A 27,958-nucleotide genomic window follows, 5' to 3' on the forward strand; every position below is an offset into this window, starting at 1 on the left:
GGTTGGCATTTAAAAGAATTCACATCATACTCAGCTCCGACACGCAAGTATTGACTTTTTTTTTCTACCCAGAAACTCAGTACAAAAATTTCCAGTACAATACATAAATGGCACTTTAACACAAGTAGGTTACTCAAATATTCGACATTTGAGCTGTACAAGATGAGAATTATTATTTTGCAGTTTTGGAAAGGTTTTTTAAGAAATTTACTTATTCTGTAAGATAAAAAGAGATACTGAAAAGGAATCTAAATTAGAAAATTGATTAGGGACTTTCATACACACACACACACACACACACACACATCACTGAATTAAGGAAACTCAAACTACAATAACAATAGACAATCTTCACATATACTGTATTGCCAAAAGTCATTGAATTCAGGTGTTGTTTTTCAGAGGTTGGGCTCGGCCCCTTAGTTCCAGTGAAAGGAAGTCTTAATGCTTCAGACATTTTGGACAATTTCATGCTCCCAACTTTGTGGCAACAGTTTGGGGATGACCCCTTCCTGTTCTAACATGACTGTGCACCAGTACACAAAGCAAGGTCAATAAAGACACGGATGAGTGAGTTTGGTGTGGAGGAACTTGACTGGCCTGCACAGAGTCCGGACCTTAACACCTTTGGGATGAATTCGAGAGAAGACTGTGAGCCAGGCCTTCTTGTCCAAGTGCTTGACTTCACAAATGCGCTTCTGTTACAGTTGCAAAGGGCAGGTCAACTCCATATTAAATTCATGTGCATGTAAAGGTAGATGTCCCAAAACATTTGGCAATATTGTGTATCCCACCTTGTAATAAAGTTGGGGTCAGAGCACAGGGTCAGTTATGATACAACACCCCTGGAGCAGGAAAGGTTAAGGGCCTTGCTCAAGGGTCCTACAGTGCTGGGGCTTGAACCTTTTGACCTTTTGATCAGTAACCCAGAGCCTAAAGTATTGAGCCACTTCTGCCCTATTTATAAATAACTGCATGAATGTGCAGGTGTTCCTAATAAAATGGACAGTGAGAGGTATATAACAATGACTATGTTATATAAGTTAATTATATTTCCCAGATTGTTATCCAGGTCTGATCTGAAGGCACATGGTGTATTAGTGGCATTAAACCTGCCAGGGAGGCTGTACTGTTTTCACACTGGGGCACTTCTGAGTATAAGCACACCATCAGGATTTTTATGACTCTCATTATGTGTACGTTTGCAAACCATCCTCAGTCTTGCTCCTACTGACTTCCTCACTGATATTCCTTCTCCTTCTTTCTAGAAGACACTTCAGTTTTTGCTGCACTTGCATTTTTTTTCCTGCTTACTCTTCTCTTTCGCTTTCTCTCTTTTTCTCTCGTATGCGAATGATCATGGTCATATTAATGCCTGAATGCGTTTTTTCATTACGGCTCTGGCTAGGGGGTCACATCTGAGGGTCGAGATGTGAATAGAGATCGATGAACAGGATCTGCATTGTTGTCACTGCCTCTTTGGTGCAGTAATATACACAAGAGTGTGTGGGTTTTCTTTTTTTCTTCCATTTTATCATATCAATAAATGACTCGTGGATGGCAGCGGGAAATGAAAAAAGAGAGAACTGAATAGTGTTGTAGAGGAGCAGGAAGATGTCTCAAAGAGATACAACACCTTTAATGAAGTGCCAGATTGGGAGAGGACATGAGGGAATGGCGGTTGCTTTGCTTGTGTTCTTTTCATCATAAGCTGAATCTGCTGAGAGAGAGAGAGAGAGAGAGAGAGAGAGAGAGAGGGAGAGAGAGAGAGAGATACAATAAACCACGCTGTCAAAAACAATGTGGTTGTACAGCTACATTTTTCCCCCTTAAGGCAATATAAGGTATAAAAAATGTACATGTATCCTCAAGGGTGTAACATTAGCACTGCGTTAACACAAACACTAAAGCTACAAACAATGTACCCTTGAGTCGAACCCAGTAACAGCATCTATACCCTACTGAATTCATTAAAATTTATTAAAAATTCAATAATAGTGGTCTGAAAAGACTGGAATTAAAAAAAAAAAAAAAAAACACTCCATAATTTTGTCCAGTATAAACTGTGTTCAATGACCATGAAGATATTTCTCATACCTGATACTTAAAGCTAATCTTATAGGCTCTAATCTGTCATAGGCACATATCACTCATTTTTTTTATTGTTTCTATAGTAACAGCTCATTCGCAAAGGACTCAAGCAGTCATTTGTTTTAATGTCAGTGTTGCCTTTCCAGAACATTCCGCACCATTAAAAGTAACTATGACAGGATAAAAAGTATGACATGATAGGATTCCGCTGTGTTTTATGTTGTATTTTCCTATTACAGCATACCCCTTGTGTTTTATTCCTTACATAGCCAAATAAAATATATACATTCAAGGCTAGTAGTGCTGCTTTAGATGCTAGCATCTTAATATAATAGCTAAAGCTAATACTAGAGATCCTTTCGGAAAGAACTTGTATAATCTAATAAAGTGTCAAATCAATGATTCTGTCTCTATGTGTCTCTGTGGTAAAGCATTGCTGGATCACGGATGTTAACCTGTGGGTGTGTTTTTCATCCATGTGTGAGGTGAGAGCTGAGCACAGCAATCTTCCTAGCTAGAGATTAAAAAAAAAAATCTGTATAATAAATAATAAATGCAATTAGCAGTTATGTGAAGTCTTTTAAACACCCATTAAACATCCTGTATGCAAAGTGATAGAGAAAATTCTGCAATGTTCTTGGCTAAATGATTTTTCACTTCAGTTTTAGAGCTTGCATTAAAACTAGGCCCTAACTGCTGGTCATTTTGGGGCTAGCATTAAAGCTAGGCTCTAACTGCTGATCAGTGACTAATCTCAATTTTTTAGCTTGTAACCTTTTAGCTAGTATCAGCTGATATGCATATTTGATGTCTACTGCAAATTACATGTCATTGTAAAAATGTACAGTTTGAATTATCTTCCAATTTACTGCATGTTGCTTTGCTAAATTGATATTTCCTCTAAAAAACATAATTTATTCATCCTTTTAGCAGGCTGAGAGGACAGGATTGAAGGGCTAAGCATTTTAGACATCATAATATTACTGCGCCTGCCTGCGGTTGGAGCTTTTATCTGTCAGAATCATTGCACTGCAAATGCTGCTAAAATCTCATTACAAGCCTGCTTGTCCCTGTTTATGACACAACAACAATTTCTCTGGCTAATAGACCTTACTTCCTGTCAATGAGGCACTTGTTTCTTGCTAAAAAACAAGGCTAACTGTATTCCTTGCCTATGCTAGTAGATATATACAGCCTTAAAGGTGTAGCTGATATACAGTAGCATGGTTTTATAGACAGTGAAGTATGATTACATCCGTAATCTTGTAATGTCTGGAAAAATTACAGAGAGCTATAATATTTCTTTTTTGTTCTTCTTCACCGTGCCTAGTAACTTTACCTGCTGTCTCGGTTAGAGCTGTTTTTATGACTTTGTACGTTGCGCCGTTAAATTGATGACACCCGCTGTGAAATTCACAGCTCAGCAATAAGTCATCAAAGATGTCTCATGTACTGATGGAAAATCCCTATTCGGCTCACGCACAGGCTTAGGCTTAAATATTTCAGACCTTCAGCTGAGACGATCCATCACCATAGCCAACAGGTAGAGCTCATCTGCCTGAGCGCCGGTTTGTCTCTGCTGTCTCTTGTAAATGAGGTGTGAAGGCTTCTTCGTTAACGAGCAGATCTGACGATGAAATGGATGGTGATTTTAAATATTTGGATACTGATATTTGGAACGAAGTCATACAGCGTTTAAGGACAATTAACCTTCCTCAGTCCTAACTGGCTCATTACTTACATGCTTATAAAGCCATACTTAAGGTTTGGAAACAGTTTGCTCTGGGTGATACTGATATGATCCATCTAGACACCTTTGTTTGCTTGAATGAATTTAATTGCACAGTTTCCCAGTGTGACATTTTTGGCATCTTCTGGTTGCTTTTTGTTTAGCACAGGACTGTAAAGTAGCTAAAAAGTTTGCTTTTACAAAACCTTCTATGACTTTGTTGAGCTCTCGGCTTTAAGTAAATGATTTGGAAGTTTCCATCAAAATCTAGCTATTCATAATTAATATGTGGAAATCGATGGTGTTTGATATTTATTTTAGAATGTACTTCAGTGTTGCTCTGTTGTCAGTTTGGTTAACAATTTCCTACATCGCCCTCAATGCCTGTTCATAGTTGCGCCAATGGAATTCATCTCAAGTCAAATCATCTTTCATCAAGTCATCATAATATACGATACTATAGACCTTCAAATGCCTGTGAAAACAAATATGTCTTTAAATTGAATAGAAGGATGGAATTGAAGGATGGGATATGGGCTATGACGAAAAAAAGACATGATCACCTTTTAATGTTTTCTGAGGCCAAGGAATGATTAAAAGTAGCTGTTTAGTCAATCTCAAGGATCTGGAGGTACATTTTCTGTAGGTACATCTCTACCTAAAGAAAGTGATGCAGTGGTGCTTTAGTCTTTTAATCTGTCTATCAGAAAGAATTTTAGATAAACAGAACAAAACCCCAGGAATGTATAGTATTATATTAAATGTACCGTGAACCAGTGTCATATATAATGCATTCATTTCCCTTGATCTGTAAAATAAAAGCCTGAAATATCTTGATGTAAAGAATGTGCTTTTAAATAATGCACAAATATATGCACACTTATGTCATGTAAAAAAAAAAATTGATGTTCTCCTGTGCCTCAGGTGATCTAGAGATATGCATGTCTGTCTTGTGCTTGCTGAGCTCATAGATTTACGCTCCTTATTACCTCAGCAGAGCGTTTAATTTCCTGTGTGTTTAGGGATGTTAGTGTTACAAGCAAGTGTGTGTCAGAGTCAGCAATCATTCAGGCCAGCACGCCATGACGGAGATACACAGCAAGTCAGAATTCCTGCCTCCTACTGCATCCTGAACACAGCTTTATTTATGTCAAGAACAATGGATCATCCATCACCTGATTGAAAGCTTTAAAACGATCCTTTTAGCTTGGGCTAAATGAAGTGTGTGTTATGGAAAACATTGTGTTTAATCAAAGGCTTGGTTATATGCTGAGCATCATCCGGACGTCTAACCTTTGGGAAGTTTTTAGTCTCTGGTGGGGAAACAGAGGGTTTGTGTGCTTGATCTAGTAGCTCAGTTTGGGAGATGTGGTAGCTTAGTGGTTAAGGTGTTAGTCTCCTGTTAGTTGTAATTTTGAATCCCAGGTCCTCCAAGCTGCCACTGCTGGGTCCTTAAGCAAGTCCCTTAGCCTTCAATTCCTCAATCCTCAAAAATGTTTTATCCAGTTGCTCTGGATAAAGGTGTCAGCCAAATGCCAGAAATGTAAATGGTCTTTTCATTTCATGTTGCTAATGGAACAAGCTAGTGCATGTGTGATGTGAACAAGCCAGTCAAGAGGACTAGGACAAGAAAATGAGGCAGAAAGGCTTTGTGTGACCTTTTTATAACAAATGAAATGGAGTATGTGCATGTAAGCAATATTTATTAACTAAAAATTCCATCATAGCTGCATATAACAGTCTAATAAATGTAAAAGATCCTCAATTTGTTTTAGTTACTAGGGTGTGGTTGCAGTGGCTTAGTTGCTTAGTACAGTGGCTCACATTTCTGGGTTTGGGGTTTTGATTTCTGCCTATGGTTGGAGTTTGGGGCCCACAATGTGCTGGTTTCATTCTGGTGCTCTGGTTTCCTCTGCCAATCCAAAGTAGGTTGATTGACATCTCTAAATTATCTGAGGTAAATATTTCATGAGATCAGGCTTGATCATCCAGGTTGAGTTTCTCCCAAAGCTTTTGCATTTTTAATCATGTAAAGCTCAGTACATTTGTCAAGTTAACTAGCATTAACATTAAACAAAGCCTGGAAAGCTTATCGTCACTAAAAGAAGAATGATCTGAACGGAGAATGCTTGATTACACTCAAGGTGCTGGTAAATAATTATAGTCCTAAACCCATATAAATACTTTTCAAGATTACGTGAGCTTTTAGTGGCTTCCATACTATATCATGTAACTAACAAGCACTCCATTATATAGCAGGCATGTTTAATCGGCCTAGCAATAAATAGTAAACCGCATTTGCCTTTGTGCTGGCCATTATCTAGTTACGAGAAACATATAAAAAAAAACACACTTCTGAGTCAGGGCAATTAGATGGAGCGTAAGTGCAGGATGATTAACCCCAGTCCCATCATTAAGCCAGAGATAATAGCCTCTGTGCACTCTAGTGAGTCAGGCAGGTTCATTAACAAGTGCTATATTGCTTTGGTGAAGAGGAGTAAGAAAACATCACCTTCGGTAAACGTAAGTGCAAGCCAAATGATCCCCAGGGTGAATTTATAAAACTGCATTTCTCTGTGTGTCAGTGGAATGCTAATGCTAAAAGTGTATGGGTGTAGTGGAATAAACAGGACTCACAATGACTGTTCCACCCATGACATGGCCTCCGCAGGGAGGAAGGATATACCCCGCTTCCCTATACAGACTCCCAGAGAGAGCGAGAGAGATGCTCATTTTAACATTTAAACATTTGAGCTCCAATGTTTTTTAGAAACTCAATTTTCATGCCATGACCAGGTAAATGGGAGGCTAAGATTGAATAAAAGCTATATTTTATAAAGTCTATCTTTTTATTTGTACTTCACACAAAATAACACTTAAGGTCAGATGTGTAGTTTCATTTGTGTTTTTTAGTTTAAAGTTAAAAAAATATATTTCTGTAAATATCTGCTGGGTTCCATCCAGTGTTTCTTCTCCTTCAAAAAAACCCCACAAAAACAAAACAACACCACCAACAAAAAACCCAACTACCCAAACTGTACAATTCTGGCAGATCTGATATTTTGTTTAATTTATGCGCAATTTCAGACAAAAACACCACAATTGCATTCATTACACCTGCGATGTTTGATGTAAGCCTTCTCAAAATCTACAGCTTGATCTAGAAAGAAATCAGCCCCAGCTTCACTCTTCATGTTACTTCAAAACAGCAATTTTTCTTATGACCACAGGTGGTGCTGTTGCACACAATTCCACTGAAATAACCCTTTATTCAGTTTAAGACCTTTGTTAACACATCTGCTAAGATTGTAAACCAAGTTATTATTACAGGACACATTTGTGTCTGAAAACAAGATTGTATATGAAATATGTTTTTGGAAGGTACAACCAAACTTTTACTGTAATTCTGTAAGATGGCTGTTTAAATGAAAGGCTACATGTGACATCCTAAAAAATGTTAAAAGCACGCTTGTTTTGCAAGCAGAGCTGATTAGATGTCACTTGTTTGTTCAATCTCAACTCAAAAACTCTCTCTGCCTATCAGCCAGAAACTTCATCTGCTCCTGATAGGTAAAGGCAGGGAGGGAAGTGTGTTGAGAGAGACAGGAAACAGGAAGAGGCAGGAATAAACGAGAGCTGAAATAGCGAGAGTGGAAAATTCCCTCCTGCAATGCTAAAGCCTTCGAGTAGAAATGCCTCAAAGGTGTCCTTGAAAGTCTACTGCTTGTGTGTGAGGAAATATGATTTAGAGGGCATGATGGGAAAAGCTGGGTTCATTTTTTGAATGATGTCACCTTACTGTAAATTCAGCATAGTTCAAATAAAAACAACTGAGAAAACTGACTTCTTTTGTCATCTTTTTGTCACTCAATCTAAGTGAGAAACAAGTAGCTTTCCCCTTTTTCTTCTGCTAACTAGCAGGTAATTGATGCTATTAGTATATTGATGCTAGTCATATCTGAAGAGTAAAAAACTGTAAGCCTATAAAGTAAAAATGACCCTAAGGATGTTTATTTGTCATTTGTTTACTTCCCAAATGTCCTTATTCAAAATGTAAAAAGAAAAGACAAGTAAACTCTGGGTATTTTGTCTTCCAGATTCATAAAAAAAATAAAAAATAAAAATTCATTTTGGCGCCACCATTTGGTCAAGACAAAAATTAAAGACAAGCCAGTTCTCTGATTTCATCAGTTCATGTCATTGAACACAAGTACCCACATAAGATTTACGCTACAGCTCCATCAGAAAGTAGTTCTAGACTGTGTGATGAGATATATGATGCTTGCACATGAGCTTCTCCTTGTGTGTTTCCTCTCCTCCACCTGGCTGGATGGAGCGCCGTGTCCTCCATCTTAGAACGGCTCTGTTGGGACAAAGCAGCAGGAAAAACACGCGAGGCAAGGTCACAGAGCGCCCTCCACCCCGCCAGGCAGGAAGTGCCGAGGGGCCCGGCCCATCAGAGACAGGAAGTACAAAGTGCAAACCAGCAGCGGCATCCCACCCCTTCCAACCAGGAAGTACACAGAGCTTGCCCAGCCCCGGTGCATACCAAAAAACTAGGTTTTGAGAAATGAGCACAAGGGGATTTTATGACTTTCCAAAAAAATGGCCCAAAAAATAAACACACATTATGCCAAAAAATGGAGGTTGAACTCGTGGTTATGTGTAATCGATTGTCATCAGTGTATTTGACTGACCGCCAGTCAGTGGCTAGTGTTTTATAGTGTTGCCGTGCTTTTTTTCTTCAGAGTTAACACCCCATATTTATGGAGAAAAGGGAAAAAAACACAGACAGATCACACTGAAAAGCCAAACATATATTCCATTCCTCCATTCCTCTCGCTTTATCTCTCTTTGGTGGGAATATTTTTAAGAATTGACTCAGACGTGAATGTAATTCGTAGTTTAATTGCATTTCACATTCATCACAGTGTTGCAGACGTGCTACACTGAAAAACAATCACTGTCTAATCACATAGTTATAATCAGAAAAAGAACCGGAAATGTATATATTTTTTCCAGGAAGCATTGCTGGCCAGAAAATTAGCATGCTAAACATCCAGACATTTATTTTTTTTCCCCCTGGTTGATGTGTTCACGAAAGCGCTAAGCCGGACACTTCACAGCTAATCCGTCTTTCCAGATAACGGAGCTACCGCCGGTCTATGTGGTTTATTAAACGTTCACGTATTTCGAATACGTTCCATAAACACAGACTTGACGGCTTGTTTCCTGTCAGTACGTAGCCAGCTCACAGAGATCTGGCTTATATGGATCTGTGCCCGAAATAAATAAATAAATAAATACAAAAATAAATAAATAAATAAATAAAGAATACCAATGAGAAATGCTTTCAGAAATGATCAGATATTAACTGGTCCACGGTGAAAACACTGCAGGCGTTCATGTGTTGAAGTAAACACATCCATCATGCAGTAAATAATCTAATATCTGTCAAATCCCCAACAGGAGACGAGGCCCGTTTTAATACAAGCGTCAGTATGGAGAAAGTTTATTCTAATACATTTGGCAGGCGTGTGGATGTTATATTTTATCCTCAGTATGATGTGTAAAACTCATAACACCTTTATAACACACACACACAGAGAGAGAGAGAGAGAGAGAGAGAGAGAGACTTCTCTCTCTCTCTCTCACGGCATAATAATGTTGTCAGCTGATAAATCATAGAAACTTTAATGAAACCACAAAGGCAGCAGGGAAATAATCATCTCTCTGTCTCTCTCGGTCTCTCATTCCCTCTGTGTGTGTCTCTCTCTCTCGCTTATTGTTTTTCTCCCTCTCATATTCTCTGTGAGTGTGTCTCACTCTCTCCCCTGTTCTTCCTCGCTCATTCTGTGTGTGTCTCTCTCTTTTTATTAGTATTCAGTTTGTGTCTCTCTCATTCTAGACATGTCTCTCTCTTATTCTGTGTGTGTCTCTCTCTATCCCATTTGATGTGTGTGTCTCTCCCCATCTCTGTCTTATTCGGTATGTACCTGTTTATGTCTCTCTCTCTCTCTCTCTCTCTCTCTCTCTCTCTCTCTCTCTCTTATTCTGTGTCTTTCTCTATACCTTAGTCTCTGTGTCTCTCTCTTGTTCTCTCTATGTCTCTCCCTGTCTCTCTCTTATTCTCTGTGTCTCTCTCTATCTCATTTGATGTGTGTGTCTCTCTCCCTGTCTCTGTCTTATTCAGTATGCATCTGTTTATGTGTCTCTCTGTCTCTCTCTTATTTTGTGTGTCTCTTTCTGTACCCTGTATTTGGTGTGTGTCTCTCTCTGTCTCTTATTCTGTGTGTTTCTCTTTCTATCTCATTTGAAGTGTGTCTCTCTCTGTCTCTCTCTCTTATTCAGTATGCGTTTGTTTATGTCTCTCTCTCTCTCTCTTATTCTGCGTGTGTCTCTCTCTGTATCCTGTATTTTGTATGTATCTCTCTCTCTATCGCTTTCTAATTTGGTGTATGTGTCTCTCTCTGTCTCTCTTATTCTCTGTGTCTCTCTTTTATTCTGAGCATGTGTCTCTTCCTATCTCGCTCTTATTCTGTGTATATGTCTCTCTCTCTCTGTATCCTATATTTTGTATGTGTCTCTATGTCTCTCTCTTATTCTGTGTATGTGTCTCTCTCTGTCTCTCTTGTTCTCTTTGTCTCTCGCTTATTCTCTGTATGTCTTTCTCTCTGTCTCTCTCTTATCCTGTGTGTGTCTTTCTCTGTATCCTATATTTTCTATGTGTCTCTCTTTGTCTATTTCTTTTTGTTTGTATGTCTCTCTCTGTCCCTCTCATTTTTGTGTGTGTCTCTTTCTTTGCATGCTATATTTTCTATGTGTCTCTCTCTATCTTTCTCTTATTCTGTGTCTGTATCTCATTTTGTGTCTCGCTCTCTCTCTCTCTCTCTCTCTCTCTCTCTGTCTTTCCAAGGTGTAACAGTGGCTGTCATAAATACCTTGTAAATGTAACACCTTTATATTTATGTTATAAAGAAGGCAGTCTAAATTTAGTCTACAGCGCATGCTTTATAAAATCATGTTTACTCCGGTCACCTGCTGAACTTTACTGCCGTTTATATTCTATTCTCGGTTACAATACGGGCGCCTTTAACACACACAGATAAAGGTCAGTGTGTGTGTGTGTGTGTGTGAATAGAAATACAAGGCTGGTGTGCGTTTGTGTGTGTGCGCGTGTGTGTGTGTGTGAGTGTGTGTGTGTGTGTGTGTGTGTGTGTGCGTGTGTGTGTATAGAAATACAAGGCTGGTGTGCGTGTGTGTGTGTGTGCGCATGTGTGTGAGTGTGTGTGTGTGTGTGTGTGTGTGTGTGTGCGTGTGTGTGTATAGAAATACAAGGCCGGTGTGTGTGTGTGTGTGTGCGCATGTGTGTGTGTGTGAGTGTGTGTGTGTGTGTGTGTGTGTGTGTGTGCGTGTGTGTGTATAGAAATACAAGGCCGGTGTGTGTGTGTGTGTGTGTGTGTGCGCATGTGTGTGAGTGTGTGTGTGTGTGTGTGCGTGTGTGTGTATAGAAATACAAGGCCGGTGTGTGTGTGTGTGTGTTAGACAAAATCCTTGCTTTTCTACAGAATGATAGACTGCTGCCCCAAAAAGGTCCTTCGCTTTTCCTTGATCCCTGAGGTACACACACACACACACACACTCACACACACACACACAAACACACTTTGATGAACGATAAGACACTTGAAAAGCAAAAATATGACATTGCAAGTGACGTTTGGAGCAACCCTCAGAGGCTGTGGATTGATAACACGCCTAACATCAGAGAACTGGACAGAATATCCGTCTTCTTTAAAGACAGATGAAACTGATAGTGAATGAGAATGCTGAGATATTTTTCCTCTGCTATCTTATATTTATTCATAACAAGGTGCTGAAGCATCAAACCATGTGATAATAGCTTCATGTGTACAATTTTTAATTTCCTCCATAACTTTGAATCCTGTCTAATATTATAGTATGTTCTAGTATTTTTTGAAATAATATTATAACAATCATAACTATTTTTTGTTTGTGCATAAAAAGAAAAATCTTCTCCTTCTTCTTTTGGCTTTTCCCTTCAGGGGTGGCCACAGTGAATCATCTCTCTCCACCTATCCCTATCTTCTGCATCCTCAAAACTTACACCCACTAGCTTCATATCCTCATTTATTACATCCATATACCTCGTCTTTGGCCTTCCTCTTTGCCTCCTGCCTGGCAGCTCCATGTCCAACATTCTCCTACCAATATACTCACTCTCCCTCCTCTGGACATGTCCAAACCATCTTAACCTGGCCTCTCTAACTTTGTCCCCCAAACGTCCAACATGAGCTGTCCCTCTGATGTACTCGTTTCTAATCCTGTCCAAATGTGTCACTCCAAAAGAGAACCTCAACATCTTCAGTTTTGCTTCAAATAAATATAAAAATTTAAAGCTACAGGTTTAAAAATTCAATTAAATTTACTCTACTATAACTACAAGTACAAAGTAACAAGCTTTTATATCCAATTGAGTACAATTTTTTTCATTACATGAAAAATTAATTCATACATCAACTAAAATAAAGGATCATATCAGCAACAAACATTTCCTTTAAAAAAATTTTTTTACTTGCAGCACAGATTTATTATATGAACTAATTAAATTTTACGCAGTTGATTTAAATGTGTTGTAATAAATTGTGTTCAGTGGTCACATGAGAGCTACTCAAGGTTCAAAACCAATTCTATTTTAATAAAATGTCAAATATGGACATTTATAGTTGTTGTAAAGGGTTACATTTAATCAATGCAATAAAGTGAAACAGTCAATCAATTAACTAGAAAAAAGTAAAAAGATCTTATCCATTGATCAATCTAGCAAACCCTTAATCCTGGAAACATTTTTTAAAATGATTAATATTATTATTATTGTTGTTATTATTATTAACAGCTGGATCATATATATATATATATATATATATATATATATATTATTATTATTATTGTTATTATTATAACCACACTTGTAGGACTATAGCACTTGAATGCAATCTTTCTTTTTTAAGCTTTTGTCGCCATCTGCTGGTGATAGCATATTACTACATCAAGAAGCGGATTGAATATAATGCTATCAGTGCAGGCACATTACTTATAGTCCTGCTGTTGTGATCATTCTAGATATTCCAGGTGACGCCTTATAAATTATTACACACTGAATAATCGCTTTGCATTGAGCACAATCAGGAGAACGGCGAAACATTTTTGTGCAACATTGTCTAGAAAAGTAGTGTGTGTGGTTGTCTGTCTATATGTGTGGCCCTGTGATGGACTGGCGTCCTGTCCAGGGTGTATCCCTGCCTTGCGCCCAATGTGTGCTGGGATGGGCTTCAGCAGATCCCTGTGACCCTAATTAGAAAAGTAGAAAATGGATGGATGGATGTCTAGAAAAGTTTGCGTCCCAAAAAAAGAAAGAAAGTTGTAATACTCTGTTATGAACAGCAGATGGCGACGTCCTGTTTGATCAGCTGATCCATTACAGCCAATGAAAAATGCTGGAAGCGTGTTTCCATGGCCACAGGCAATGCTGTCCGGAAGTATATGCACGAGGAGCTTTTACATGTGCACTTATTTAACGCTAACTCATTTAATTTTCTTTAAAAAATTTCCAGTAGCATTATTTTCTAGTCTTTGTCTTATTTAATTCGTAACATTTGGCTGAAACGGAAACCAACAAGAGCTCGCGAGCACGTTAGCTTGATGCTAAGGGGTTAAAGAGGCAGAAGATAAACGGAGCCACAAAGTTTCTTTCATTTAACGATGGCGTCCCATGATGAGCTTCAACTCAGCAAGAAACACGAAGAAATGTAAGTCTTGGGCACAGAGAGAGAAATATTTACACAGGAGTGGTTTTAAAAATGGTTAAATATAGCTGTATAGTAGCAGTGCATACCGGTAGTGCATAAGTATTGACACCCCCCCCCCCCAAACATGAACCACCTTTCGTATAGTTACAACCTGAAACTTAAATAATCTTTGTTTAAATTATATGTCAAGTATTGGGTGGTTTTTATATCTATATAAATATAAAAATGTGAATTAAAAACGCGAGGGTTGTATTTGCACAAGTATTAGCTCTGGTGTGACAGAAGGAGCATCTTTAATTGAATGGAGATCACCTGCGGTTAATGAGTGTACCACGTGACCTCAAAACCGCAGAGTCCACACGTAGATGTAGCTGTATGCTATCGACATTTATGCTATTTTTAGATATAACCAGCTGTATTTCATGACAGGTTTTTTGTTCAAAAGTGCTGAAATTGCAAGAAAGGTATGAAAGATTTTTTATGGAAGAAGTTTTATTACTGTAATGATTGGAAAAGTGTGACGTCATCTAAAGGTAAGTCATTTCCAGCCTTGTTAATACACTGGTTTGAGCTCTTGTTTTCCCATCTGATATGTTTAAGCATATAATCAAAAATGAACTGGTTTCGGCTAATATAAAAAAGTAAAAAAGTAAGCTCCAGTTCCAGCGAAGCCGCTTGCTGATATTTTTTTGGCCGAAAACTGAGTGTTTTGTGAGTCATGTCCTGTCTGTCTCGCCGTGTTCCTGCCCTGCAGTTTGGGAAAGAGAGCTGTTTTACTGCAACAGATGGAGATTTGCTATGAGCAGCAGAAAGCCAAGAAAAACCATCGCGCCACTTTGTCCCAGGCTGCACGTGAAAGGAATGCAGAAATACTGGAGGTACTATGAAGCCTTTTCACTGAAATTCCAAAAAAAAAACAAAAAAAAACACCACAGCAGGGCTTTTCATTTTCAAGATTCAAGAAGCTTTTATTGTCATTTCAACCACATATAGCTGATGCAGTACATAGTGAAATGAAACCAGGACCCTGGTGCTACATAAAATTACAAACACAGAATCAACAACACGGAGCTAGGACAGAAGTGTGTCCTAGCCACATAAAGTGCAAAGTGTGCAAACAGAGCAGAGACAAGACAGTACAAAAAAAACAGGAAACGTAGCGCCAAAAAAGAACGTGAAATGAAAGAAAATGAAATGAGGTAACTAATAACGTATGTAACTGGAACATGTATATAGCAGCCTGATGCATAATGTGCATAAAATGCAGTAGCAGTGGTTGAGGTAGTGCACGTAGAGACAAAGATAAACATAAACATAGGAGCGGATGAAAGATTAACAAAGGTTGAGGTTATTTTAATTTTTAAACAAAAGTGGTTGAGTATTTTCCGAAAACGTTCGGCAATTAAATTAAGTTAATTCATAATTTATTTTTAATTCATGTTTACCATCTTGTTACAGGATTTCCAGAAAGCAGAAGAACGTCTTCAGACAAGACGGCTTCTTCACCCTGATGTTCTCAACCTACAGGTATTCAGGTTTTCTGAAAAATAAGGGACTCACTCCCTGTACTGAACCCAAACTCGGTTCATTTATATTCATTTATTCAATGACGCAATTTCACCACCATCACACAGCCGTGTAAATTTATGCATAAGACTTAACTAATGTAAATATGTACATCAGATCATATCATTTGCATGGATGACTGCATTTTTATATATGGATTATATTGTTCTGTTTATATTTTTATTATATTCACAGCAAGCCAAAGTTCTTATCCAGAGTGACTTAGCGACTTTATAGAAGCACTTTAATCTCTGTTAAAAACATATCCTTTTTGATATTATTTATTGATTTTGCTTCATTGTTTTAGACTCGTTATTGGGCCTCAGTGGAGCAGAAGCTTCCAGAATGGGAAAGCTACTTGCTCGGTAAGAGTCAAGCCCCGATGAGTGAGGAGATGATCTCACAAGGAGTCCAGAAGAAGGAAGATACAGAAAATGACTCTTCACCTGTACAGAGAAAAGGCAGACCTCCTCGACCCAAAGCCAGGTCTGCTGACTGATGTGAATTAGGAGAAGGTAGGGTTAAACCAAGGATCTCTGTATTGGAAGGTAATTTCAGCCTAGTATATAACTAGGAAAATTTGGCAGTTCCATCATCACTCCTGCGAAATCTTTTCTGTGAAATCGTGGATCTGCTGTTAGTTTTCTCTCCACACACACTCCTATAGTGCATACACTGAGTGTTAATAATAATAATAATAATAATAATAATAATAATAATAATAATAATTCGCTCAACCTGTTCACTTGTGATTTTGTCACCCTGACACAACTATTTAAAAATATTCAGAAGTGAAGGAGGCATTTCCTTCATAACACATTTCCATATGCTTCCTGTGTAAAATCTAAAGATCGCAGATGATTTATTTGCTCTTGAGAGGAAGTGTAACGAGGATAAGAAACACTCTGCATTTGAAACAAGTAGTTTATTGGTTTATTGTGATGATAGAAATGTTTTAACTTTACACTTGCAGTGAAAACTTCTTTTAAGCTTTAAAATGTCTCGATAACTCAAAAAAACATGGAAAAAGACATATATAAACTTGGACCTCAGGAATAAAATGTTCTGTGCCTTAGATAAATAATTTAAATAACTAGCAATATATTGGAAAGCAAGCAGATTTTGTCTACCTACGATGTGTCCTTTATGATACGGCACGTGGCATGTTGGTGTAAAGCTGCACTGAAGGAGTCTGTCCACAAGGGGGCAGTACAGGCTACTAATGAAGCAACCCCTTAAACCCACTACACGTTTGTCATGGACGTATGCCTCACACACGTTTGCTGAATTAAATAATTGATCTTGTAGTTTACAGTCGTACAGAATCTATAGTCAGCAGGGCATAATTCGTCTGTTTAATGAATTTATTGACTTTATCGACCCATATTATAAATTTGTAATATGTATTTATGTATGTTCTTTTGGGATCATGAAGATAAAAGATTATGGTGTAATATCTCAGATGTGAAAATGTTGAAAATTATCTAGTGTAAAATTTAAGATGCAGTAAAATATATATATATAAGTATATACTGACATAAATTTTATATCGAGGCCTACATGTGTTTAAATTGTTTATTGTAAAGTATTTTTAACATGTTAAATATTTCATATAGTGTATGTAAAAATAAAAAAACATTTTTCAAGCTTTTTAAAGCAGAGACTCTGGGGGTTAAAGCACCTCAAGAGGTCTGGTTGGTTTGTTTGTTTTTCTTTGTTTTAGATTGCTTGCATGGTGGAAATGACATTGTTGGTATCAAATTTATAAAAAATTGAGTAATTATTGACTGTTTATTCTTTACATATTAGACAATTTGACTGGTCACTACAATTAAGTGGTTTTAATACAAACTTAAAAACAAGTTAACCTAAAAATAATGTCCTCTGTGTGTCTATGGTTTCCATTAAACAGCCAGGAAATTACTGGACATACTTGAATAATGAGCCTAATATTTGAATCATTGGATTATGTTCCTAAAGTAAACCTGTGCCAAGAAGGTGCATGAAATTTATTACATTTAAAAATGTGCAAAAGTTTAAGAACCTCGGTCATCAATCATGCATAGACCTCATATGTATTCTATTCACCATTTGCTACATTTTGTGACAAGCTTCAAAACCTCATACTCAGATTTATAAACCAGTAGCCAGCCATGTCCAAGTGCGATCATCACTTGCAAATCGTAATTATCTAAGTCAAGCTTGTGCATGCAGGTCTGTTTTGGAATGTAACGTCTTTTTCTTACCTGAGCCCTTAATAACGATGAGGTCATGACTTCTTTATTGCTCAAATCCTCGATGAGTGCTTTCTCTGTTCACAGTAATTGCTCTTCTTTTGTCTCGTTGAAGGCTGATTTGAGGTCGGCCACTTGCCATATGTTCACAATAACTCAATAGGAATGAGCTGGCCAAACTATGGCATGAGATTAGGTGTGTTGGGTTGCTTTCAGAGTTGAAACTTTGTGATCACAGTAAGCATTAGGATGCTGTGTGCAGTAATTTGTGTCCAGACAGACTGTGAATATTTTCTTTCAGGATATTGAATATACTGCACTTTTTTTTATCTGGCTTTTCTTTTCTCATTTCTCTCTTTCTATTGCTACATTCTGTCTCTCATTCCGCTCTGTACCGAGCGACATGGCGGTCCCGGGATCGAGCCCTAATTGCGATGATCAAACCTGCGCTGGGTGACGCGGAGTGGCGGCTTGACAAATGCGATCATCCGGATGGCCGGGGTTGAAGTGGCGCTGCTTGGCAGCTGCCCATGTTCCTCAGCTGGGACTCGCTCTTGCCCCGGAGGTCAGGGCACCAGTCGCGGGTAGGGAACAAGCGTCTGGGGTGCCAAGGTGGGGGTGGTTATCAAGATGGTGAATTATCTAAAAGGGTTTTGAAAAGCACGATCTGGAGCCTTTCCAAATGACTAGTTATGCATTGTGGATACTCATGAAGAAAGCCCTCGAGCTAGGTTGGCCATGGACACCGCCGTGAAGGACAGAACAGAGAGAGTGCAGGACAAACACACACCTGGGCTTCAGCCAGCTCTCCGAACTTGATGTCTTTATTTCGTTACAGGGGTGTGTCATCACAGTCTCGTGTCGATTTCTTGTTTAGGTATTGCTGTTCATGTGTTTCTTCACAAAAAAACGAAAACTTTAATTAACTATATTTATGTAGCAGTCATTTTTTTGAGTCTCACACAGCTTGCTTTAAAACATTATGTTGATTGAGACTGCAAACACTTGCGACTGTCCTACGCCACCTGTTATTTGGCCAGTCAACAACACATTGTACTTATAATCCTGCATTGTACTTCCCGAATCCTAGCCTGTGTGTTAAACTGAAGATCAGCTTTAGGGTAGATCTGCAGGTCCGAGTTAATTAACCTCCTTCCTTTGTGACACAAGGGAGTGGAAGTGAAGGGGGAATCCTGGGTCAGAGGATTAACACCGGACATCTCGGCATTAGCGTTGGCGCTAAACAATGAGACTGTTTCCAGATCAGTTTTCAATAGTATCCAGAAAGGACATTTTAATAGACTTCTGTTGACTGAATCCTTGCACAGATGTTTTCTCCTTGGAGGATAAGCAGCCCTAGTTATGTTCCCATTTATTTTAAATTGCCAGGCTGTCTGCATTGATAGTTGTCTAATGGGGGATTTGGGAGGAGGAGGTGGAGGGGAGACTTGAGAGCTTTAGTGAATGAGGAGCAGATTGTTTTGAGGTCAGGCCTTCGTCTTTTTTTCAACAGACTGTGTGTAACGTGTTGGGCGAGAGGACAGAAGTTCCCCTTCAGCTGCCTAGCCTCGAGGGCCAAAGACTGCTTCTGAACGGAGGTCATGCCAGAGACTGACATTGATGTTATTCCAGAGGGGCAGAGAGCCCACGTTCTGCTCCCATGCTGCTGCCTGGAGACCTCTAAGCCATAAAGCACCTTCTCAGAGCGTGCCCTTGATGATTTGAGCCCTCGTGGGTGTGTAGGATGGCTTCAACTCAAAATCAGAAGCCGCCTTCGCACCCTCTGAGGTTTTGGAAGAGCATAAACAACTGAAGTGTGATGTTTTAGTGAGACACCTGTTCATTTAGATATTGTACGATCCCATTTGTTTATAGAATCTGATTTGAATTGTGATATTCCCAATGTAACTTTAATTCACACTTTTTTAGATGTGAAAATTTTCCGTTTTTTGTGACAAGCTCATTTTGGTGCAAGGTCAAAAATATTCATATCAGATTGCGGAGGGTTTTTTTCTTTTTAGCACAGGATGTACATGTATGAAAAAAAAAGTTTGAGCGATGTGTTCACGATAACATGAATATATTTCACTAGTAAATTTGACTTAGCAGCTGACATTTAATTCGTTTTCTGAGATTCTTGACTCTATAAATATTACCCATAACTGTTAAGTTAGTAGTTATGTGAAGTAGCATGTTTCTGTTAAAAATTGAGAAATGGTGCACAATCTTTAAGCCTTTGTTTGGCATTATGTTTGTTTCAGGAGGCCTCAAGACTTAAATCTGCAAATTACACTTGAGTCTAAAGTGTCCTGGAACGATGCAGTGACTTCAGATCAGTTTGATAATTAAGACTTGTTTGTCAAACACATCCCAGAGATGCTCGATCAGATTAACACTTGGGGAATGAGGCCACTGCCATTAGGGAATACGTTTGCAATGAAAGGCAGTACTTGGTCTGCAGCAATGTTTTGGTAGCTAGGGTGTAACAGCCACCCAAAGTTTGTCAGTAGAGCATTGCCTAGAGCATCACAAGACCAGGACACATCTTCCATTACTGCACGGTCCTGTTCTGATGCTCACCTTCTGGTTCACCGTTTGTCCTTCCTTGGACTGTTTTTGGTAGGTACTCACCATTTGTATAAACCCCCCCCAAGACCTGCCCTTTTAGAGATGCTCTGATCCTTATGCTTGCCCATTTTTCCTGCTTCCAACAAATCAACTTTGAAGACTGACTGTTCACTTGCTACCTGATTTGTCCCAGTCCTTTGACAGGTGCCACAGTAACAAGATAATCAATGTTCACTTCACCTGTCAGTGGTTTTAATGTTGTGTCTAATTCATGTGTGCAACTGATTGAGTTTTGGTGTATTATGGTGTTATCTGCTGTTTTTCTACTTGCTTTGTTTGAACAGAAGTTCTTACCAATTTGATCGAGCAAGGTTGGAGCAATTTTAGACAAAAAAAAATCAATTTCTTGAATTTTCCTCAACCTTTTTAAATAATTGAATTGTAGGAATTGGTAAACTATAGGGCAATACTCAACTACTTACACAAATCTGTAAATGTTTATAAAAGTGTTATGTTTTTATTTGTGGTTGTCTGTGACTAGAGACAGAAGCAATGTTTTTTTTCCCCAGAATTGTAACTGTGACAGGGTGAGAGTAACTTTTACGACTTGTTCAATTTTTTAAGAAAAAAAAATTACAACTGTACACTTCATGTTGGTGATATAATGATACAGATAAAACAGATTTTTTTTGGTCAGTCTCAGTAGAGTGCTTGGTTTTGAAGTTTCCCAGGTGACATCATGAACCACAGTAGGAGTCCTAATTAAGTTGTTATAACACCTCTAATTTTTTTTAAATCTAATTTCTGACTATGGTGTTTGTCATCTTGTTGCAGTGTTTAGGAAAGGGCCCTTCTTGGAAAAATGCTATAAGCCTGTTTGTTTTTACCTAAGTTTGTTCGTGTTTTTTTTTTTTGTTTTTTTGTTTATGCCAAGTGTCACGATTTCTGACCTTCCGTTGCCAAGTAGTTATTATCTGTAAACACATTAACTTTTTTTTCCATTTTATTTAATTATTGTTTTATTGCACCTTAAACCTCGGCAGCACTGCGATGTACATTATATCTTTTCATACTTTTTTTTTCTTCTTCTTTTTTTTAATTTTATTTTTAAGCATTTTTTAATCTTCACTGTTTCCGTGTCCTTGCTGTCGGTTCCGGTACCGGAGAGCGCGGGTTTGATGACGCTCATTAACTGTCCCCCCGACGCTGGCTCGTGAGCGCTTTGTTGCCAAGCAGCGGCGTCGCTCTACTCGGGCAGGCTCGCGCAACAAGCAGGCAGAGAACAACGCTCCTGCAAAAAAAAAAAAAAAGCGTCCTAAAGAGGACGCTTTAATGCGGTTTAATTAGAATTTCATTTGGTCTAAACGCGCGGGCAGCGGGAGAGGGAAAGAGAAAAGGGACGTAGTTAACATTTGGTGGACTTAATTGGGACCTTTTCTTCGTCGCCTCTTAGCAGAAACGCGCCGACACTACCCCCGTTAATCTCCCATTTACAATCGATTGAGTTGGCCAAACAAAAAAAAAAAGTCCAGGTCTCCTTTTCTTGCTGCGTCGACCAGGCTTTTGTGGCGGCTTCAATGCCTCCGTTTTGGGCTGATCTCGGCCTCTCCGTTGTTGACGGTTCATTAACGCGCTCTTGTTCCCCTGCAGAAATCCCTGCTCGCCGCCTTTCCGCGGCCTCCGCCGTAATGAGCTCCGTCGGCAATTAACATGTTTCTAGGAGCAAAGCTGGTTGCTCAGATGTTTCAGAGGTAAAGTGCGGAGAAAAGGGCATCGAGGCCGCCTCTAGGTTGTTTATTCCTCTCTCTCTCTCTCTCTCTCTCTCTCTCTCTCTCCCCTCTTCTCAAAGATGGACAGCTGCTGTTGCTTCTTCTTTTCCGTCTCGCACAAACATGGCTTTTTGGTGACACCCTTCCCACCAACTGCTTTTGTTGATTTGAAATGATCTAATATGGGGTGTGTGTGTGCGCGCGCGCTCGTGTGTGATTTAGTTAGGCATACACTCATTTGATGGCGAAATAAGTTGAACACGGTGTGTAAATAAATAAATAGGCCTAAACTTTCCACTGGATTGGTGATTTGAGGTTTTAACGTCGGGTGCATTAATTAGGCAGAGCTCATGTGTCATGTGTTTCAGGGCAGATGTGTTTTACTGGAGTGTGGGATGTGGACGTATAGATGATTTTAAAGACTATACGCTAGGTAAAGTAATTAGTGTAGTTTTAGCTAGTTTCGATGTACTGTTTAAATTATGTTCTGAAATAAGATGAAAGAAATTGTTTTGACTAAAAGGTGTAGTTTGACAATGACGTACCTTTTAAGGTGTGTATTAGTTGTTTAGTTGAAATATTCATCATTCTAAAATAAATGTCTAACACAATTAATTAATTTATTAACGTTATCTCTTTATGCCACACACAGAGCACAGCATTTCCCAAAATGCGACTGAAAGTCATATTTTATCGTTATGATTGTAGTGTTTATTATATTTTGGACTTTTTTTTATAGTGTATAAACTAATACGTGAATAAAATGGTATGTTGTAAATACGCCTTGGAAGAAAAATTATATTTATTTATTTATTATGCATACCCATGGTTTGCAATCAACGTCTGTACTTTATTATTTTTGGTTATGGTATAATCAGGCTACTAAATATAATCTACGTTTTAGCAAGCTAATTTAAAAGTACAAACTGTTCACTTGCACTTCTGAAAGCTTATTTCCAGGGATAAACATTTTGTTTTGCAAGTGACACACATGAATGCTTTTATTTATTTATTTTTTACTCATGCACATCGGTCATTCTCAAAATATGGCGACTTTCTTTCCAGCAAAATGTTCAAATGGAATTGAATTGTGTTTTCATATTTTGTGTGGAAAATGCGACTAATGAAATTCCTTTAATTATGAACCAATGTTCCTGAGCTTTAATGTGGTCAGTCACTTGAGTTATTAATTGTCGCTGGTGTCACGGTGACACTAATGACAAATTTCGATTCTTTTCCAAGATGGCGTCAACGGTGTCTCCAAGCACGCATCATTAATCTGAGCAGCATCAATAATTCTTTCTTTTTTATTTTTTTAAATAATAATAATTTTATAGGAAGATTGAAAGGCGTGACTGTAGTGGCACATTTAAATTATCCAAGACAAAATTGGAATGAATAACCAACTAAAATGACGACTCATTGTTCTGAACTTTGACCCTTCAAGCATTTAGAGTAAGGAGTATTAATTTGTCATGTTATACCTTTAAAGTAACATGTTAGATATCCATATACGTTCTCCTGTCCAGTCCATTCAATCGGTAGTATTTGGTCTTTCTCTCCGGTTCCCTTGACGTTGCCCAGTAATTGGGACGCGGAGATTGGTGATCACGCGCTGATCTCTCTCTCTCTCTCTCATCACCGTTTCCGCGAGCGCGTTTAGGATAATATTGTTCCAGGAGCCGCGAGCGGAATACATTTCGCCTTATTAAAGTGATTAAATGTGGACTTTTATTATCGACTGGAGTCACTTTATGAGCGCGGCTGGATGCGCAGAAGCGTCCCCCCGAGCCTCTTTACTTGATTAAGATAATGAGACTTTGAAGAGTCCATGTTTTATCTGATAATTCGAGCGATTAAACGGAAGTCGAGTGCGCGTGCCGATCGGACGTCCGACAGTATACGCTTCACCGGTCCCGACATTGCATTATGAAGGTGCAGGTTGTGTGCATGTGCTGTTCGGTAGTATGTGAATAGTGTCGATGTTTAACATGAATTCCCGGAATATTGAAATTTGCGGAATATAAGAAAATCGCCATCATGTAGCTTGCACTGTGGCTGAAAACGACATCGACTGGTGAAGCTACGTGATGGAGTCTCTCTTCTATTCCTCTAAATTCCAAAAGTGTGTGCATGTATTAATATTTTATATATAAATAGAGGTCCACATGTAAACCAAACGAATCAACAAATAAAAATAAAAGATTCGAATCTGAATAAATTAAAGATTTGAATATTATTAATAATTAGGATCACACCATTATAATAACAATACTTAATATAAATGATAAATAATAATAATTAATTAAATGGGCATATAGTAGCATTTGTGTTCTCAAATTTATTTTCAAAAGTGTCTGTAATATTTCTCTAATGATCGCAAACACGGATTAGTAACGTTTTATAATGCATAAAGAAATGTAAAAAATATTTTTTAAACACGCTACCCTAACATAAGACTTGCTATAAAATTACACAACACACTATGCATCCATTTGTTCAAACAAGATAACAAGTGCTAGACGAATAAAATGCTTCCAAATATTTTTTAAATAATATTTTATTCTGTTTTATTTACAATTCTGCTGTGAAGTGATTCTCTCATCCGATCTTTTTTTTTTTTATACACCACGTATTTTGTTTGTAGCCCAAGTCCGTTTAAATGGAATCTCTGTTTTGTACTCTGGAGGATTCCTCACCCGTCTGTAAGCAGCTCGCGTTATTTTCGTGCAGTTTCCGCACATGTTTTTTCAAATCAAAGTTCCGACAAAAGCCTTTCCCGCACGCCCCGCACGTGAACGGCTTCTTGTCGTTGTGCGTGTGCATGTGGAAGGTCAAGTTGTAGATCTGGTGGAAGGCTTTGCTGCAGATCGTGCACTTGAACTGTTTCTCGCCGCTGTGCGTCAGTTTGTGATTTTTGTAATTACCTGAAGATGATGAAGAAGAAGAAGAAAATTTTTTTTTTTTTTAAATCACACACAGCACATCAAACTCAAAGTTGCATCTGATGGAATTTTTTTCTTAATCACTGCTTTGCATGCTGAAGTCAATAAGTTGTCAAACTTGCTCACAATCAAACTCCCAAACAGCCCGAAACTGTCGGATTATCAAAGAGACAGAGGCCTTGTGTCTTGACCCATGGAAAATTTGCAAATTTTTTTTTTGCATTAAGTGACAGATCATATTTACATCTAAGCCTGTGTGCATGATTTTGCCGCAGAGGCCATGTTTATTCATTTGCTTTGGCTGACCGTCTTTAGTGCATCCGATTTCTTTGCCCTTAAACTTTAGTTTAAAACAAGTTTTACTTCTTACCTTTTTGGTGAAATCCTTTTCCGCAAAACTCGCACACAAACGGTTTGTAGCCGGCGTGGATTCGCACGTGCGTGTTTAACGTCGAGCTCCTGTTGAACGCTTTTCCGCACTGGTTGCATTTGTGAGGTTTTTCCTGTGAAGAGGTGGTTATGATTCGTTTATTTGGGGCTACACGGAGTGGACGTTAAAGCATTTTATTAATTCAGGACTAATACAAAATCACGCTCATAATAATAATAATAATAATAATAGTAATAATAATAATAATGATGCAGATTAAAAATGCAGCTCTGGGTATATATGTGGAATGACACATTTTACGGTACTCACTTGTGTGTGTATGATTTTATGTCGACACAGTGTGCTGGCCTGACGGAAACCTTTCCCACACACTTTGCAAACAAACGGTCTGGCGCCCGTGTGCACCGGCATGTGGCGCGTGAGGTTGTAGTGCGCGTTAAACACCTACGAGAAAAAAAACCAAACATGCACTGATTTAATTTGCGAGAATCGTGAAGAAAGCTCATATACTAATCGAACAGATTATGGTGCTAAAGAAAATGCAATGACTTTTTTTGTGCAGCTTTATTTCAGAATATAAAATGATTTGCCACTTTTGATGATTAAATTACTCTTCCATGGGTTGTTATGCATGCATTGCTGGATTACAGTGATGTAAATGATCTTGTTGGACTGTTTGAAGAAATGCATTAGAACATATTTGTTAATATATTCTCCCAGTTATTTACCTTTCCACAAACTTCACACGTGAAGTTCTTGGGTTTCCCGTCCGCGGGACAGGTATTCGCTTTGCTGTGCACCTTGACGCTGTTTTTCTCAGAACCCAGCGCGTGGTTCTCCTTCATGAGATGGTCCAGCTGTCCGGGCAGACGCTCTTTATGTGGGTACTGCGGCGTTGGCACTTTCTCGGCCAGTTTTGCGCTCTCAAGCAGCAGCAGCTTCTGGTGCGCAGTCATAGCCTGCGCCTGCGAATTGGCAACCACAGAGGAAAACAAATGTCCGCTGAGCAGCTCGGATTGATGATACGCAGCATCCAGGTAATTGAAATAGTACAGTGATGCGTTGCCTGGCATGGTCATTGCTTGATGGATAACTTGAGGTTTGATAACCCTATTCCCTGGCAACAAGTCCGTTTTAGGGCACGCACCGCAGCTGGATTTGCATGTCGCTGCCGCCGCCGAGGCGCACAGCGCACCCCGGAAATTCGCTCTCCAAAATTCGGAATAGTTCACCAGCGCTTTGGCATGGAGGTCGTAGGCTAAAGGTTGAATGGGAATCATGCAAGGGATAGGCGCGCATAAACCCGTCGTTCTCTTCCCTTCGGTGTTGTCCGGTCCTCTGCGCTCCTCCGTCGTCTTGGACATGATCCTGTCGATGGAGAAAGCCAAGGGTTTCGGAGAGGAATCGACCGCACTCCTGGGCTCAAGTCTCGGGCAGGACATGACCGTGTCCAGGGGCAAAGAGCTCGCCATTGCTTCTTTTTCCTGCCGAACTTGGTGTGAGCAGCGTCCTTCGTCGGTGTCTCCTGCTGGAAGCCAGAGAATCAGGGACACTACATCAGTTTTAATAAGCACCTCGCTTTCACAGTGTCACCCCCTCCCTCCTCCCATTTACATTCAAATGACCATCTCAGGAACAATAGCATCCAGGGGTAGCAGATTAATGCTCATTAACTAGTACACACAAAATTAACAGGACATTACAGACCTCGTTAAGGAAAGAATAAGACAGAACTCCCCCCTCCGCTGCTAAGTTCACTCGTGGAAAAACGCACAGCCAAAAAAAAGGTGATGTTGTAGTTTACCTTTTCCCCCCCTCTGACAGCAAGTGGTGTATTCACTGCTAACTGCGCTCTGTCACATTTTCCACACACTCTCTCTGATGAGCTCCTTTCTCTCGGGGTGACACGGGAAAGCCATCGCCATCTCCTGTCCCCTCTGCTACCGCCCATTTATACGCGGCCATGGGGGTGGTTATGTTATACACGACAGATAGTACAGATTATTACTTATGTGTCTGGGCCCAAATCTATTGGCACTTGCATACGCGCAATTTATATCTGTAATGTGCACGTGCAGCTCAAGTGCGTTTTTTTTCTCTGTTAGTCTATATACATTTAAAAAGCTTTCGGATTTTTTTTTTTAAACCTGTGAATGTGTATCTTATAATTCGATTTTAGAGTGCACCTTTAAAGTCGTTCAATTAGATGCATAGTCGAATTATATACTTTAAAATATTTTAATGTAAATAGGGTTAGTACATTTTTAGAAAATATCATTAGTGCATGGTACCTTTATTTTTGAGAGTGTACAGACTAAATACTATTCAAGTAATTTTTTTTTTTTACATTTTTAATCCGATTTTAATTGTTTGATTATTGTGATAGTGGGTTTTCTATCGATTTCTAACGAAATATGTTTTTTTTTTATTTATCTGAATTTATTTATTCGTTTATATAATTTTATTTCATTTAGGTGCAATGTTGATATTTTTACGTTTTCCCACGCCAACAGATTTGTAGGAGTTGAGTTGTCAGTGGTTTGTGTGTGAACTCATTTAAAGTCAAACTCTTCTCTTTTTTTTTTGCCTCCGACTTGTTTCAGTTTTCATCTCCACTCTTTAATCCTCGCCATTTCCAATGGCATTTCCAGGCCCGTTGATACTTGCTATTTGTATAATGAACAAGGTCCAGTTTCCACCTGTTTAAGGAGTAAATTGCGAGAGCAGAGCCTCCCTCGGATCCTATTAAACGTTTTTTTCCTCCTTCGTCCATTCACAAGAGCCAATTTTGCAGCGCGATTCAGAGCTCAGACTCGGTAGAGAAAAAAAAGAAGC

The 27,958-nt window shown here is 38.9% G+C and overlaps 2 protein-coding genes across 2 annotated transcripts; one reads left to right on the plus strand and one right to left on the minus strand.

The window, feature by feature from the left end:
* Positions 1–13,354: 13,354 nt before the first annotated feature.
* Positions 13,355–20,857, plus strand: cep15 (centrosomal protein 15). The gene is made up of 5 exons (XM_058372983.1): positions 13,355–13,650; positions 14,405–14,528; positions 15,109–15,177; positions 15,524–18,034; positions 18,964–20,857. Exons 1-4 carry the CDS (start codon positions 13,604–13,606, stop codon positions 15,713–15,715), a joined length of 432 nt encoding a protein of 143 aa, XP_058228966.1. The 5' UTR covers positions 13,355–13,603; the 3' UTR covers positions 15,716–18,034; positions 18,964–20,857.
* A 3,291-nt stretch (positions 20,858–24,148) lies between these two features.
* Positions 24,149–26,647, minus strand: fezf2 (FEZ family zinc finger 2). Its single transcript, XM_058373961.1, has 4 exons — positions 25,852–26,647; positions 25,433–25,567; positions 25,103–25,235; positions 24,149–24,714 (listed from the first exon to the last, which is right to left on the minus strand). The coding sequence occupies exons 1-4, from the start codon at positions 26,593–26,595 to the stop codon at positions 24,446–24,448; spliced, it is 1,281 nt and encodes a 426-aa protein (XP_058229944.1). The 5' UTR covers positions 26,596–26,647; the 3' UTR covers positions 24,149–24,445.
* Between the last annotated feature and the right edge of the window lie 1,311 nt (positions 26,648–27,958).

The sequence above is a fragment of the Hemibagrus wyckioides genome, linkage group LG21, assembly GCF_019097595.1.
Source record: "Hemibagrus wyckioides isolate EC202008001 linkage group LG21, SWU_Hwy_1.0, whole genome shotgun sequence".
In the NCBI taxonomy this organism is placed as follows: Eukaryota; Metazoa; Chordata; class Actinopteri; order Siluriformes; family Bagridae; genus Hemibagrus; species Hemibagrus wyckioides.